At 48.4% G+C, this 15,358-nt stretch overlaps 1 protein-coding gene across 2 annotated transcripts in view; it reads right to left on the bottom strand.

The window, feature by feature from the left end:
* LOC142557734 (ethanolaminephosphotransferase 1) overlaps nt 1–14,991 on the bottom strand; it is a 46,692-nt gene extending 31,701 nt beyond the window's left edge. The window contains exons 1-4 of one of the 2 annotated variants that reach the window (XM_075669792.1): nt 14,850–14,991; nt 14,302–14,370; nt 14,024–14,216; nt 6,194–6,456 (exon numbers count right to left, since the gene is read on the bottom strand). In XM_075669792.1, coding sequence (XP_075525907.1) covers nt 6,194–6,456; nt 14,024–14,216; nt 14,302–14,331 — 486 coding nt within the window. In that variant the 5' untranslated portion in view covers nt 14,332–14,370; nt 14,850–14,991. The other variant, XM_075669791.1, reaches the window with a different exon arrangement.
* Between the last annotated feature and the right edge of the window lie 367 nt (nt 14,992–15,358).

A 15,358-nucleotide genomic window follows, 5' to 3' on the forward strand; every position in this document is an offset into this window, starting at 1 on the left:
TTCCAAAGCCAAAGTAGATTCTCCAAAGTAGAGGGAGAAGAAATTATGCACGAGGAATTTCATCGCATGCCTGGATGGCTCCACAACGGTGGGCATACGAGCCGAACACTCCTGCAAGCAACGCAGGGCGAGTCAAATTTTCGTACCGATACTGCGAGCTCTCAGCAGAAGACTAAATTCAACAAGAACGTAAGGACTGCAGTTATTTGGACAGCTCGCATGCCCACAATGCCTGCGGAAGAAATTAAGATCGTCGTGCGGCCCCGCGGAGGGCTCGATATTTCCAAGGAGGGAGCTACATGCGTGGCTACTGCCATCATGGCGGCAGCGAAAATTGAGAAGGCAGATCGAGCTGAGGATATGGCGTGTCCCAATACCCATCAGAACATCATGGTGCTCAGCACTCCGTGCGAGGAGCGAGCGAAGAAGTATGCTCGAATACAAGCTGTCAACGTCCAAGGCAAAATATACGAAGTGAGCGCTTACGGAATGACCACCCACGACACAGTCAAGGGCGTGATCAGGGGCATAGCACTCGAGGCCAACGAAGCCGAAATAATGCAGTAGGTCGTTACAAAGTACAACCCCCTCGCCGTGGGGGTGAAGCGTATCGGGAACATGACGACAATAATCGTAGTATTCAACGGTATCAAGGTTCCTAAGTATGTGCGTTATGGATCCATGCTCTATCCGTGCAGTCTCTACAGGAAGCAAATAGAAGTTTGCAAAGTATGCGGCAAGGTCGGCCACAGGCGTGACGTGTGCCCCACACCGAACGTACATGTTTGTCTTTCATGCGGTGTTTATAATCCTAGAGAGGGCCACAAGTGTGTCCTCAAGTGCAAGCTCTGTGGCGAAGAACACCCCGCTGGGGACCGCCTCTGCAGAGCCAAATACAAGGTTCCATACGTCATGTGGCGACGGCGATGGGAACGCCGTAACGCTGAAGAACAGCGAAAGCAAGCACTTGAATCAAGCTCCTTTCCACGCCTTGGACGCTCCCGCTTGCGCAGCGCTTCTCATGGCGGATCCTGCAGCGCGTCGCGCCATGCCTCACGCCACGCATCACGTTACGCTTCCCGTCATGCCTCGCACAGCACATCCCGTGGCCGTGACTCGTCAGACAGGAACAGCTACGGCACAAAGCGATCGCGCTCCCGTGACAAAGTCAGCTGGGCCAATGTAGCCAAGGGTGAAGTTAAAGGCAGCAGCGCCAGCTCCAACAGCGCCACTACTGGTCGAAGCACTCCGAGCAGCTGGCAGGCGTGGATTACCAGCCCCTACTACAAGGAACTCGAACAACTCCGCGCAACCAATGAGAGCAAGCAAGCCGAGGTAAAGAAAGAACTTCAAGCACAGCAAGCCCATCCAAGGACAGACCCAGCTCAGCCACTCGAGACACCTACACCCACCACCGACACGCCATCACACCAAGGCATACAATCAATGGACACAACCCAAGACGAGCCCCAGGAGGAGAAGACCACTGATATAACCCCCAAGAAATGAGCACGCACCGAACCTACACCCACCGCTGTCCCCGAGCAGAACACCGACACGCTATCTCACCAAGGCACAGAATCAAAGGACAAAACCTAAGACGCGCCCCAGGAGGAGAAGACCACTGACCCAGCCACCAAGAAACGAACAGGCACTTCATCACGACAATACAAGGACCTGACCCAATTGGATACTCAGCTCGAAGCCAAAATTGAAGCGCTCGCCAACTTCTGCGCCAGCACAGCTGCCGTGACCGACTGGCGCGGCTGGAGGAACTGATCACCATGTCCTTCCGCACCATACAAGAGCGTTTCGAATTCATTGAACACACCCTCAAGCCCATAGTGCGCAGCCCCATCTTTTCAGTGGAATTCGCCAACCACCCATACCTCCAAGAACAGACGCAAGCCCCACCTTCGCCACAACTATGTCCAGACCCCAATCCACAATAGGATCGCTGCCGGACCTTAAGGTCTGGCAGTGGAACTGCCACAGTTACAACAACAAGAAAGCAGTGCTGCAACAATATATTACCACAGTAAACAAGAAACCCGACATTATCCTGCTGCAAGAAACAATGACGGTGACCCCCACCCTCCCTGGGTATCGCGCTCACGTTAGCCAAGCGTAGGGACGGGGCTTCTGCACGTTCGTCCGCAAAGGGCTCACGTTCATCGAGCACCAACTCAAACACGGCCGCAGCAAGGTGGAATACGCCTTCACCGAAATCATCCCAAGCAAACAATGGAAAGGCAGCCTGTTCATCACCAACATCTACAGTAACCCCAAGCACCAAACACAGAAATTTAAGACCCTACTACACACAGCCAGCACCCAAGCCAAAGACAACATGTTGCTGATCGGAGGGGACTTCAATGCCGCCCATCGAGCGTGGGGTTACGTGAAGGACACAGCCAAGGGACGGGACTTATTACAGGATACCCTGGACCACAACTGTGTCCTAATCACGGACCCCGCGCATCCTACGTGCATCGGCAACTCCGTAGCATGAGACACCACACCAGACCTTAAATTCATCAAAAATGACCACACAGGCAAAGTAATATGGCACAACACGGGCGTCAACTTGGGCAGTGACCACTACATCCTCGAAATTACGATACCCAACCAATTACGGAGCAATACCATTATACACAAGTGGACGGAATGGGACGGATTCCGTAAGGGACGCCTCGCCACAGCACAAGACATCACAGAGATTGAAACCTGGACGGTGGAGCTCCACGATGCAGTTCGCTCAGCCACAAAGACCATAGAAACAGACGAGGACGTCATCATCATGGCCTGGTCCATCTGATCGAGGCCAAACGTTCGATGCAGGCACATTGGAAGCAGCACCGGTTGAATCGCAAATTGAGGAAGAAGGTGGCTGATTTAAACAGTGCCATTGAACACCATTGCATGCTCCTGTGACATCAGCAGTGGAACGAAATCTGCAACCGAGCTGACAGGGAACTGCATCGCAGTTGCACATGGAATCTATTTGGGCACCTCCTAGACGAAACAAAGACCAAGTCATACCAGTGCGACCGCCTGGCCCGCCTCATGCACACCATCACACAACAAGGAAAAGACGCTGTTATCAGGAACCTGGAAGCCAAGTATCTGCCAGACACGCCAACGGAAACCCACCCGCCGTACAGGGGGCTGCCCAGCGCGTCGCTTGACCGAGAGATTACCATATCAGAGGTGGGGGTAGTGCTGCACGAGCTCAACACCTGCTCAGCAGCCGGCCCCGATCTCATTACCAACAAGATGCTACGCAACCTGGACGATGCTTCGATAGAGGCCCTAACCCTTTACTTCAATGAATGCTGGCATTTGGGCAAGCTCCCTCGACAGTGGAAAACGGCAAGAGCGATCCTGATTCTGAAACCGGGCAAACCACTGGACATCGGCAACCTGCGTCCCATCTTGCTGACGTCCTGCGTGGGCAAGGTGCTGGAGCACGTGGTCGCCAACCGGTGGCAGGAATACCTAGAGAAGGAAGGCCTCTATCCTGACACGATGATCGGCTTCCGGTGCAAACTCAGCACACAAGATGCCATGTTACAACTCAAACAAGAAATCATCGACAACACGACACAAGGCAGCAAAGTAATTCTGGGGCTCGAGTTACAAAGTGCATTCGACAAAGTCAAACACTCAGCCATATTAGCATAAGTATCAAGACTCAACATGGGGGTAACGAGTTACAATTATATTCAAGAGTTCTCGACCAACCACACGGTGGAACTGCACGCCGGAGACCTCAAGCTCCCCAAACACAAGCTCGGCAGCACGGGTACTCCACAGGGCTCGGTCATCTCGCCGTTGCTCTTTAACCTCATCATGATCGGGGTAGCGAGGACAGTAGCGGGGACCGGAGTCCGGCATACGATCTACACCGACGACATTACCCTGTGGGCGGCTGGCGGCACCGATGCCAGCATCGAGCAGCACCTTGACGGCACAGGCCTAATGTGCTCGCCCGCCAAATCTGAGCTGTTCGTCCTCACACCGCTTCGACCAGGACAGAAGCACGCTCCTCTTCGGAAGTGCGACCACATCAAGATTGTGACTGCATCGGGGCAACGCATCCCCGAAGTTCCCAAGATCAGGGTCCTGGGCCTGCTGCTAAACAAGAGCGGCCGCAACGACGAGACCATCAACAAGCTTACCACCAAGGCAATGGACACCATCCGGCTCATACACCGAGTCTCTACACGACGGGCGGGCATGCGTGAAGACAGTCTCGTGCGCCTTGTCCAGTCGTTCGTGATCAGTCACATCGCCTACGTTGCAGCCTACCTCAACTGGCACGTCACTGACAGGACCAAGATCAACACGCTGATCAGACGAGCTTACAAGACGGCGCTGGGCTTAATGGAGACCACGAGTACGGCTCGCCTCCTGCAGCTCGGCGTCCATAACACCCCAGAAGAAATAGCCGAGGCGCAGCTCACCGCGCAAATCGAGCACCTCTCTACCACCAAGACAGGCCGCAGTATACTGACGTCCCTGGGTTACAACCCTGAAGCTCCCAGCCGGCAACCGTGCGAGATCACAAATGAGGCGTGAGCCCACATTTACGTGGACCCCATCCCGAAGAACATGCACCCAGAGTACAACCAAGAACGGCGGCAGGCGCGGGCCAAGGCTCTCACCGAACAACACGCCCAAGACCCGCACGCCCAGTACGTGGACGCAGCGGAATACAAGTGGGAAGGCTTCGCGGCAGTGGTCGTTGTGGCGGCTACCGGCACCAAGACAATGGCAGCGAGCGTGTGGTGCACGAACGCTACAGACGCTGAGGAGGTTGCCATCGCTCTGGCAATCACCGAGGCCGAGTGTCGCACCATGCTCAGCGACTCGAGGAATGCCGTGTGCAACTTTGCCAAGGGGCGAATATGCGCGCCGGCGGCCGCCATCACCGGCAAGCTCCAACTTCAAGACTGCGACAGCACCATCCGTATCAAGTGATTACCGGCGCACGCCAGCGAGTGTGCATCCTCACCGAACCACAGCGAGACGGCCCAGTCGGCGGCGCGAGCGCTTACCTTCTGCGTCCCCCAGAGCGACCGTTCCGCGTGGTGGTTCGAAACGAAGGACAGATTGACCAGCTACGCCGAAGTAACCAAGTGTTACCGCTTAGCTCGACGGACAATGCCACCTCCCCACCCGGCACTCAGTCGGGAGGAGGCTGTAATCCTAAAGCAATTACAGACCGCGTCACTCCTCGCCCCCGCAATGCTGCATGTGCTTCACCCAGAGCTCTATCCGAGTGGGCTGTGCGGTGTTTGTGGCACAATGGCACATCATGTGGGACTGTGCCAGGTTCCCGACGGCAGCTACCTCCAGGACTTACCCGCCCGAACTTCAAGGTGCACTGCAGTCTGCAGACAAGGACACACAACTATGGGCCGTCCTGCAGGCCCGGGGTGCGCTCGAAAAGCACAAGCCTCATGAACCACTACAAACGGGCCCAACTGGGGTAGTGCAGAGTAGGGTATAACCCCGGGTCGACGCTTGGCCAGCGTCACAACATGTTAAACCGTCGTTTGCTGGCACTTTATTAAAGTTATCCCTATCCTATCCAAAGCCTGTTCACGTTCACCTTAGCAGGAACCTATTGAACTTTGTAGAACTTTATGTACAAGCAAGTCAGTGATGGTAGCCTCCATTAATTCTCCTACATTTAGTTTCGTTATTGCCTTCTCCTTGTTCACCTTTCACATTTTGAGGGCAGTGTGAGCCTTTTGTTATGGGCGCAGCACTTCTCCACTGCTGCCTGACTTGCCCGAGCCAAATATGTACTAAATGCACTACTAGCAGGTACAGCAGAACATTGCACAAACACATATACTGCCAACAATGCAGGCAGGCCTTAAACATGGGCAACAACATAGCATCACAGCATACCATAGCTTAATTTTTATTAAGCTTAATCAGTCATAGTGAGCTTAAAGAACTCATATGTCGTATGTCTGAAGGTGATTTATCCATGAGTCAGCAGGAGTTGCATGTGGCTGACTACACTTATTAATGTCATAGCGCCATTTACTTCAATAACATGTAAACTACAGAACTTGATAAAACCCTGTGACCTAAATATAGAGGAGAGACTGCACAGCAGCTGTCTGATGACAGCCCCTTTCCGTGAAAACATGGTGTGTCACTCTTTCCAACGCACCATCTGGGAAATGTCATATCCCCAAGGCAAGTAGAGAATGCCAGTGTTGTACTTCTCCCAGTGGGATAGAATGAAGCAGAAGTGGATGTTGCACAGGACAAGCAGGAAGCGCCATGTGTTGCAGCTCATCTCAGCACGGCCAAACACCGAGTACAGGCACACTGGCATGAACAGCGTTGCCCAGCTGTCCAAACCGTGGTCAAAGAGCTCGCCCAGTGGACCACTGCTCCCAGTGCGGCGGGCATGCTTTCCATCGATTCCATCTGCATTAGATCGATGAGATTGGTTCGGTATAAGGTCCCAGAGCAGTGCAGCATTTATGAGAGAGGCTACACTGAATTGCAACTGCAGAGTGTTGCCTGAATTATGTGACACTTAAAGATTTCCTATAGCAACAGGAACCGCTGGCACTCTTGATCCTCACTTGTGCAATTACATTGCTGCAGCATGACAACTTGGAATGTTTATAGGTGAGATCTGGTCAACAAGGTCATTTTAATCAAAACGTACTCGAAGTTTGTCTCCTATGTATTGTTACATGGACTATGAAGACGATATGAAGAGAATTTTGGGCTTCATTGTAAGCAATGCAAAATAAAGTTTGGCAAAACATGCAAAGCCAAGGAAACCTATTTGAAAGAGTTCTGTCATTTGGTCTTGCCACCCATTATAAGGCAGAGCTCTTTACCCAATGAAAGGAAATGCTGCCATTCATATGTCACATGTATCACATTCTCTTTTCATAAATTTCAGTTGGTTGGGTTTATTGGCATAAAAGTGACTATGGCTATGCTGTGCAAACACAGGGTGATAAAATTTCGTTAGTAAATGCAGCATACCCTGGAGTACTTAAAAACCTACTTAAGAACATCAGTCAGAGGTATCAGTGCATCATCTCCTAACATCAACATCAGGTGAAATGGGGAATATAATATGTGGAAGTACTTTCGCCTGTGCATTTCAAGATGTGGACACACAATTAGAATGTGTAGTACTGTTAATAGTTCATGGCATTTGTCACATCTTGGTTGTCCCTCCTCTCTCAATAAGTAAATATGTGTGATGCGCTTGTGGCCTATCCAAAATTGACAAAGAATTAGTCCTATGAAGCATGTCTCCTACTCCCCAAGGACAGGTTTAATTAGTCGAAGTTTATTGTTGTCTTTCAATTTCCATACATGTTGCCAGTTAGAGATTAGTGACTTGCAAACAGCTTAAATCCCATCCCTAACAGGTATGTTAAAAACATTCAGATTTATTGCACTTGTTGCACATTCATCTGCTTGTCATTTCCAGGGATCGTGGCTTGAGACCCAGCAGAAACGAACGGTCTGGTCTTTACTTAAGTGTGTAGTATATGTAGGATGTCACCTAGGGCACCGCCGCCGTCACCAGTCGAGAGAGCAGTCAAGAGATTCGTGCCGCTCTCTCAACACTAAGCGTGCTGTCTGAACGGGTGTTGTGTCCAGACAGGACTTTTAGGAGATTAATTGCCTCATTTGTTTGAACCTTTAGGTTATTACTGTGTCTAAGAAAATTTAGTTTTTTATCGAATATGACCCTAAAAGCTGAAGTTCTTGTTTAACTGGAAGTACCATGTTATTTAGTTTCAGGAAGGGGTCCAGTTGTAAGCCCTTCTTCTGATAAAACATCACGGCAACAGTTTTTTCCAATAAAAAACGGAAGCTGTTTGCATTAGCCTATTGTGTCAATTTGTTTAGAGTGATTTGAATCTGCCGTTTACATGTTATGTTAGATGCGCAGAAAGTAATTTGGAGATCACCAACGTAACGAGAATGCATAAGGGTAGATGGTATGACCTTTTTAACAGAGTTCCTTTTAACCACTAACAGCGTTGCACTTAAAAGGCCCTCACCGAAAATAAAGCCCTGAGGCACACCATTTTCTCGGGTGAATACACGTGACAGCACTCTGCCAAGACACACCTGGAATGTTCGATCGGATATAAAGTCAGAGAGGCACTTCAGCATTTTGCCCCGAATCCTTAAGTCTGCCAAATCTCCATGTGGTGTCATATGCCTTCTCCAAGTCGAAAAAGATAGCTAGGCAGTGGTGTTTGTGTAAAAAGGCATTGTATATTTGATGTTCTAATCGGACCAGGTGATCAGTTGTAGAACAATGCTTTTTATAACCGCACTGATGTAGTTTAGCAGAATGCGTTGCTGGGCAAGTTGGTTCATTGTACTTGGAAAGATTGGATGCGCTTTGTAGATGATCACAAGGACGCCTGTCCAGTCTTCTTCCATGTGATCGTCTACAAAGCACATCCGGTCTTTCCAAATACGCACTGACGTATGTTTAAGGACTTTTCTGTTTCGACGGTAAAAATTAGTCTGGTTTTCACAACACGTTCGTATGACTTTGCCAAACAACTGGTGAGAGCAATGGGGCTGTAGCTGCTGGGGGACGTTCGGATTGTTACAGATTTTAGAAAAGGTATGATTATGGCATTTTTCCATGTTTTTGGCATTTCACCAGTTTCTCAGATCTTGTTAAAGAATTTTAGTAATGCTTTTATTGAGGTTTCTGAAAGGTGGGCAAGCATAGTGTAGTGGATGCAGTCCGTGCCAACTGCAGTGTTCTTTCCAGCAGAAAGTATGTTACTTAATTTTGGGAGAGGGAGGGGAGCATTGTACAATTGATTGGATGCACCTGTTGGCAATCTTTGTTTCTCGGCAGAGTTTTTGTATGTTAAAAAATGTGTCTGTGTAGTTGGCTGAACTGAATACTCCGTAGAAGTGTTCCCCCAAAATCTTTGCTTGTTCTTGGAGTGTTGTTTTGTGCACCAGGACTTAAAAGTAAGGGAGTTGTGCAGGATGAGCACAGAGTAAGACATTTAGGAGGTGAAACTCCCGTCAGCGCGAGCGAGCGCGGGTGACCAGATAAAGTCACAATTGTTGTATGCGCCGACGGGGCCATATACAGTGGCGGCGCCATGCGGCGCGTCGTAGAAGCCGCGGTGAAAAAAATTAAAAATGCAGCGCCCGGGCACCGGCGCGCTTTCAACGGTGGTAATTTCTTTCCAGGCCGCCAGCACGATAACGGCTCCGCAGGCTTGTGAACTTTTCTGGTTGCCGCAAACAGCGGAGTTTCCTCTCCTAAATGTTTCTTGCTCCGTGAGGATGAATAATCCTCTTTGAACTTCTTTACCTGTTCCCACGTGCGTTTGGGGGTGATTGAACTACTAACTGAGGAGACATATTTCTGCCAAGACTGTTATTCGGCTTGTCTACGAATGTATCGCACACTGGCTTTTTTCTGTTTGAAATTAACTAGGCTGTTGCAAGTTGGGTATCCACGAAGAGTGCCCCAGGCCTTATTCTGTTCTTTCTTTGCTACAGTACTTCCTCTGTCAAACACGGGTTTAATTTCTTTCGATGTTCTCCAGTAGATTGGGGTATAGCTCTTTCAGCTGACGTGATTATGCAATTAGTAAATTTTTCATTAACCTCATCGACACCCAGATGGGCAGAAAAATTTTCTTCAAGTTTGGCAGTTTCTGTGAAAAGCGGCCAGTCTGCCAGCTGGATTTTCCAATGATGTGGCCTGCAGGTGATGATGGGTAAAGTTGATGCCAGTTTGATTATGGCAGGTAAATGGTCATTGCTGTATGGATTGTCCAATACTTCCCAGTTAAAATCAATGAAAAGAGAAGGTGAACGGAGCTAAATCAAGACAGCTAAAGTTATGTGACGTAGGGTAAAAATATGTAGGTGCACCTGAATTTAAAAGACAGATGTTATTAGATAGAATAAAATGTTTTATGAGTTGTCATCTTTGGTGAGCTTTTTCACTTCCCCAAATAATAATAATATTTGGGGTTTTACGTGCCAAAACCACTTTCTGATTATGAGGCATGCCGTAGTGGAGGACTCCGGAAATTTTGACCACCTGGGGTTCTTTAACGTGCACCTAAATCTAAGCACACTGGTGTTTTCGCATTTCGCCCCCATCGAAATGCGGCCGCCGTGGCAGGGATTCGATCCCGCGACCCCGTGCTCAGCAGCCCAACGCCATAGCCACTGAGCAACCACGGCGGGTATTCACTTCCCCAAAAAGTACAATGGGCATTACAATCGGCTACAAGCGTAAAAGGGTCCGGTAGCTGTTCAATCAGCTTTTCAAGTTCTTTCAAGCTTTTTAAAGCTTTTAGAGTGAAAGCTTTTAAAGTTGCACTTTCTTGGGGTGCTATATACGAAGAACAGACGGCCATAATTTTAAAAGAGAAAATAGTGACGGCAACCGCTTAAAAAGGAGTATTCAGTTTAACTTCTCGGGTGGAAGTGCCGCCTTTCAAGGCAACGGCAACTCCTCCAGAAAGTTGGCTGGTGTTTTCCTGGTCTTTTCAAAAGACAGAAAAACCTTTTAAAAAATTTTGGTTTTTTGGGCCTACATTTGTTTCCTGTAAACAAAAGGCAACTGAGAAGAAACTATTTATGAGGTGTTTTATGTCACCTAAGTTATGTAGTAGACCTCCGCAGTTCCACTGTATAATAGAAGCCATAATGTAACAGAACCAAGAATATTTGAAGAGAAATTGGTTACAAATTAAAGGTGACAATACAAATTAAAGGTGACATCGACTGTAGGCAAGAACGGTAACAGTTAGCTTACCTGTACTTTTTTTTTGAGCGGTTACTGGGGGCTTATCCCTCTTTCCGTGCTCGAGAGAGCGTTGGTCCTTCGGTATCAATGACATTGGTGTTTTTGTGTCGGCCTCCATTGCACTCTCAGAAGCACTGGAGGACTAAGCGATTGGCGCTGAGGCAGGTGCCTCAGGCCTTGATGCCCGCATTGTGACCCTGTGAGACCATGGTCTCCGGAGCTTTTGAAAGCGATGGGGCAGCATTGGCTGCCACCACCAAGGGGGCGGGAGGAGCCACCGCAGGGCTACTGCTAGTAGACCCTGTAGGCTCGCGGGGCCTATGTGGCACTGCCCCCTGATGCACCACATTGCCATAGTTGAGTTTAGGTAGCTGTGATAGACGTCTCCTGGCTTCATAGACTAATATCTTTTATTTTACTGTGATTGCCATGATTTCCTTTTCCTTTTTCCAAACGGAACATCACTGTGAGTAGCAGGGTGAGCACCTTTGCAGTTTACACAAAGCGGAGGAGAATTAGTTTTCGGAGTCATGATCATTGCAACTGGATTCTGCACATGTTGCTTTGCCTCTACTAGAAGGAGAAGCATGGCCAAAGTTCTGACACTTAAAACATCGTCTCGGATCCAAAACATAGGCCTGACATTGACCTTGACATGTCCTCAAGGGAAGTGGGCAGTATGCCGGTGGCAAATGTAAGAATGACATGCTTTGTGGGAATTTCTTGTTTGTTTCATCGAAGGACTGCACTTTTGTGACACCTTATTCCCGAAAATCCTCAAGGAGTTCCTCGTCACTCAAATTTATTAAGTCTTCCTCAGAGATTGCGCTCCTGTTTATGTTTAATGAGTAGTGGGGTGAAATCGTGATTGATATATTAAAAATACTAATGACGTCTGAAACCTTTTAAGCTTCCTCTTTCTCTTTCTATTCTAGGAGTCGATCTCCCCTAGACATCTTTGAAGCCTTGTAAGCTGGTCCGAGTTTTTGTGCGAGGCTCTCTGCCATCAAAAATGGGCACAGCTTCCTTGCAGAAGTGTTTCCTATGCCGTGTATGATATGGTACTTCACATATGTTGGGGCACTGCTTCGGAAAGTAAAATGAAATGTTGCGTCGGTGCACCCTCTTTTCTGAGGGTGATCAGGTAAGAGGGGAAAAGATTCTGCCATAAAGTTTCCTGGATATTCGGTAGCTATGCCAGCCACCTACTACCGAGCGCAACAAGGGGACAGTACAAGACCCGAAGGAAATGCAGACGGCAGCTGTAAATAGCTACTGTAACCTAATAGACCCAAGGTAGGGTAAAATACACCAGGTTAACCCTTGCTGCCTGGAATATTGGAAGTAAAATGAAGTGAAGAAAAGATGGGAGATATGGAAAGCGAGAGAGAAAGACAAAGGTTGAGGGAGAGAGAGACAGGAAAAGGCAACTACCAATGTCCCCCGGGTGGGTCAGTTCGCGGGTGCCGTCTAAGTGAAGCCGAGGGGCCATAAAGGCCCAAACTCCTGGCATCGGCTCAATCCCTAGGATCCCCTTTTCACTGGACATCGCTAAGCTGCACACGGTTAGATGCAGGAGGGTCCAACTCTTGTGGGCTTGGGCACATGGCGTCGCAACACACCAAATGCCTGCTGATGCACACACCGCTGCGGGGTTTCATAAATTTTCCTCCATATTGTGTTTTTCTCAAGAACCCATTTTGCTCGGTCTATAGTTGACTACTCTGTTAGCACAAAATATTTCAAGCCAAATTTTCTATACACACTGTTCTGCACTTTAACTTTCCTCGTGTTCCTCTTTTCCCGGCTTGTGCAGTTAACAATTGGTGAAATGAGCCAACTAGCCCTTCAGGGAGTCCCACTCATACAAACTATGCTTTGATTATCCAGTAACCTATGGATGTCTTTCCTTGAAGAAATTTTGGCCACAACTGCTGTATTAGTTTCATATGGTTTGGCTTACAGAAAAGGAAAAAAGCTTGAAATAAACGAATGACCCAATTGAAGGGGTAAAATTTATGCATGCATGAATTGGGTGGAAATAATCAGAGTGAATTAACATTATATAAAAACAGTGCAAAAGGTTGGGATAAGAAATTACAGTTGTGCTGACTCAGTGACAAAGCTGAGCCAGTGATGTGTACTGCCATTTCTTGTCTGTTTCATATTATGAAGAGATACTAACAAGCTCACTTGTGCCATTATTCAACTTTAAAGAAATGAAACCACAGAGAAAGACAAGAATGTGAAGTCAAGATCAAAACATCATGATATACACTATAAGAGAACTCTCTATACAAGAAATTTGTTACATCAGTGCCAAAGCACTAAAGAACTCGTTATAGTGCCTTCGAGACCACATGAACTCAAACACTTTTGAATACATGTGACCCTACATGTATATATATCTAGAATGCCCTAGCACAAATTAAAGTGGTACTCGGCAGACAATTTAATGTAATAAGTTGTGAATAAGTAAACTTGCATAAAACAGTCCAAATTGCACAATGACTTCACATTAGACACTGCACATTTCTTTCATCATGTGCATATTATTTTAAATCAAATGCATCCGTTGCTTTTTTGCAACGCAAGGAAATGTCTCCTCACTAGCCGAGTTGTATGCTTGCTACTTAAAGGCCCCTAAATAACAATGTACGCTGCAAGAAACAAACTGGATGCCCTTTACACATGTAAGTTGGTAGGGATTGTGACAATATTTGGCTGCATTCTACTGCAGCTAATATACTGATGGATCCATAGTGACGCCGTTCCCACTTGTTACCTCAAGAGCACTTACGAGATGAATAAAGTCGATCAGTCATGTACCATTTCTACCACTTGAAATTACAAAGTCAATTACCTAAAGTATCGAATATAAGAGCAACTTCTCAGAATTAAGCACAAGGTTCTGCAATAAATTTAAGTAATGAAGAGGCTCAAACAAAATATCATCCAGTTCAGGTTCTAAAGGTGAATGATGGCAACAGCGCACGAGGGTGGAATTCGATCAGCACACCCCACCCACCACACGGCATTAGGGCACATAGTACAGTGCATCACTTGGCCTGCGTTTGTTTCGCGCAACGCGACGTCACTCGCAATTTTGTCGCCATCGTTGTGCAACCCACTAAGGCATGGTCATTGGAGGCGCGCAACGCGTGCGGGGACCTCCGTGTCAATCAATGGTACCGTTTCACTCACCTAATGTGTGAGCCAGGAACTGGTTCACCGCGCACACAAGCCACACCCACGGCGGCACCGGTGGAGCCTCAGGGTGGAGGTCGCTCGATGCAAAGAAGGCGAAGTCATAGTAGGACAGCAGGCCGACGTTGACCAGCGTGAGCACGAACCCCGACAGCGTGAGCACGTTCGGAGCCACCCCACGCGGCACGAGCTGTGACGGACGCGAGTTGGTCACCGTCGCATACGTAATATCACCTACGCCCCTCGAAGTAGACGTTTCGCATGACCTTTCCTACCTTGACTGCTTGGTCCCAGAACGGGTGCATCACGTAGTTGCTCAGCGGGCTGGTATCCTTGCACGTATACTGCACAGAAGACACAAAGCGTTGACCGGGCGCCGCATCACCGATAAGCACGAGCAATAGCTGGTCAAAAGCCATCCTTCCGATGTCCACACCACACCTGCGACTGAACTATCACTGGCTCCTGTCGCCAAGCTAAGCTTGATCTCGACACGTTAAGGAGGGCCAGAGAACAGCAGCTGGTTTCCAGGTTGGCTCAAAGCAGACCTTCGCGTTATCGTACCACATCGGAAGACACGAGCGCGCCTCACTCGTGTGTAATACCTTACCTCGTAGTTTTCGAAGCCCTTCAGCTCTTCTTCCGACAGATACCGCATGTTTTCTTGTGATCAAGTTTGGTACTTAGTGATGACTTATTAATGAAAGCATTTATGATGTGGGACTAGAAATCACTGCGAACACACGAACGGCGCCTCTCTTGCGCTTCCAGAGAGTGAGAATAGAATGATAGAATGGTGAGAAAGTGAGAAAGAGAAAATTACTGCTGTTGGAGACTGAAGGGAGTCCCGCTATGGGAGAGGAGTGCTGCTGGAGCGTTTACGGAGCTAGCCATGGCTAGCCAGTCTGGCTGTACCCCCTACCGCACTTCCCCACTTCATCGCGATAATATCAGCGTTCGTGGTGAGGTGACATCACTAACGATGGAGGCGCGTATTTATTGCATACAAAATATAAATGCGTTTCGGTAAGCGCTTGATTATCCTCGTCTCACTCGTTTGAGGGGCTTTAATCTGTTTGAACAAGTGGCGGCCCCTGGTAGAGAAGGCGAGAAGATCGCCGATTTACGACCTCTCGACATGCGACGGTGTGGTCATATGGTGTGGTGCTAGCCTGTGTGCGCGCTGCCTCGTCCAGCTGGTGGCAAGTCGAGAGCACGTAGCGTGACCGCGTAAAGCCATTTATTTGTATAAGTTACAAAACTCATCATCGCTGTATGTCTAAAAAAACATCCTTTAGTTGCAAAAAGCAAATGTCCACATACAGATTGTCG

The sequence above is a fragment of the Dermacentor variabilis genome, chromosome 9 (assembly GCF_050947875.1).
Source record: "Dermacentor variabilis isolate Ectoservices chromosome 9, ASM5094787v1, whole genome shotgun sequence".
Lineage (NCBI taxonomy): Eukaryota > Metazoa > Arthropoda > Arachnida > Ixodida > Ixodidae > Dermacentor > Dermacentor variabilis.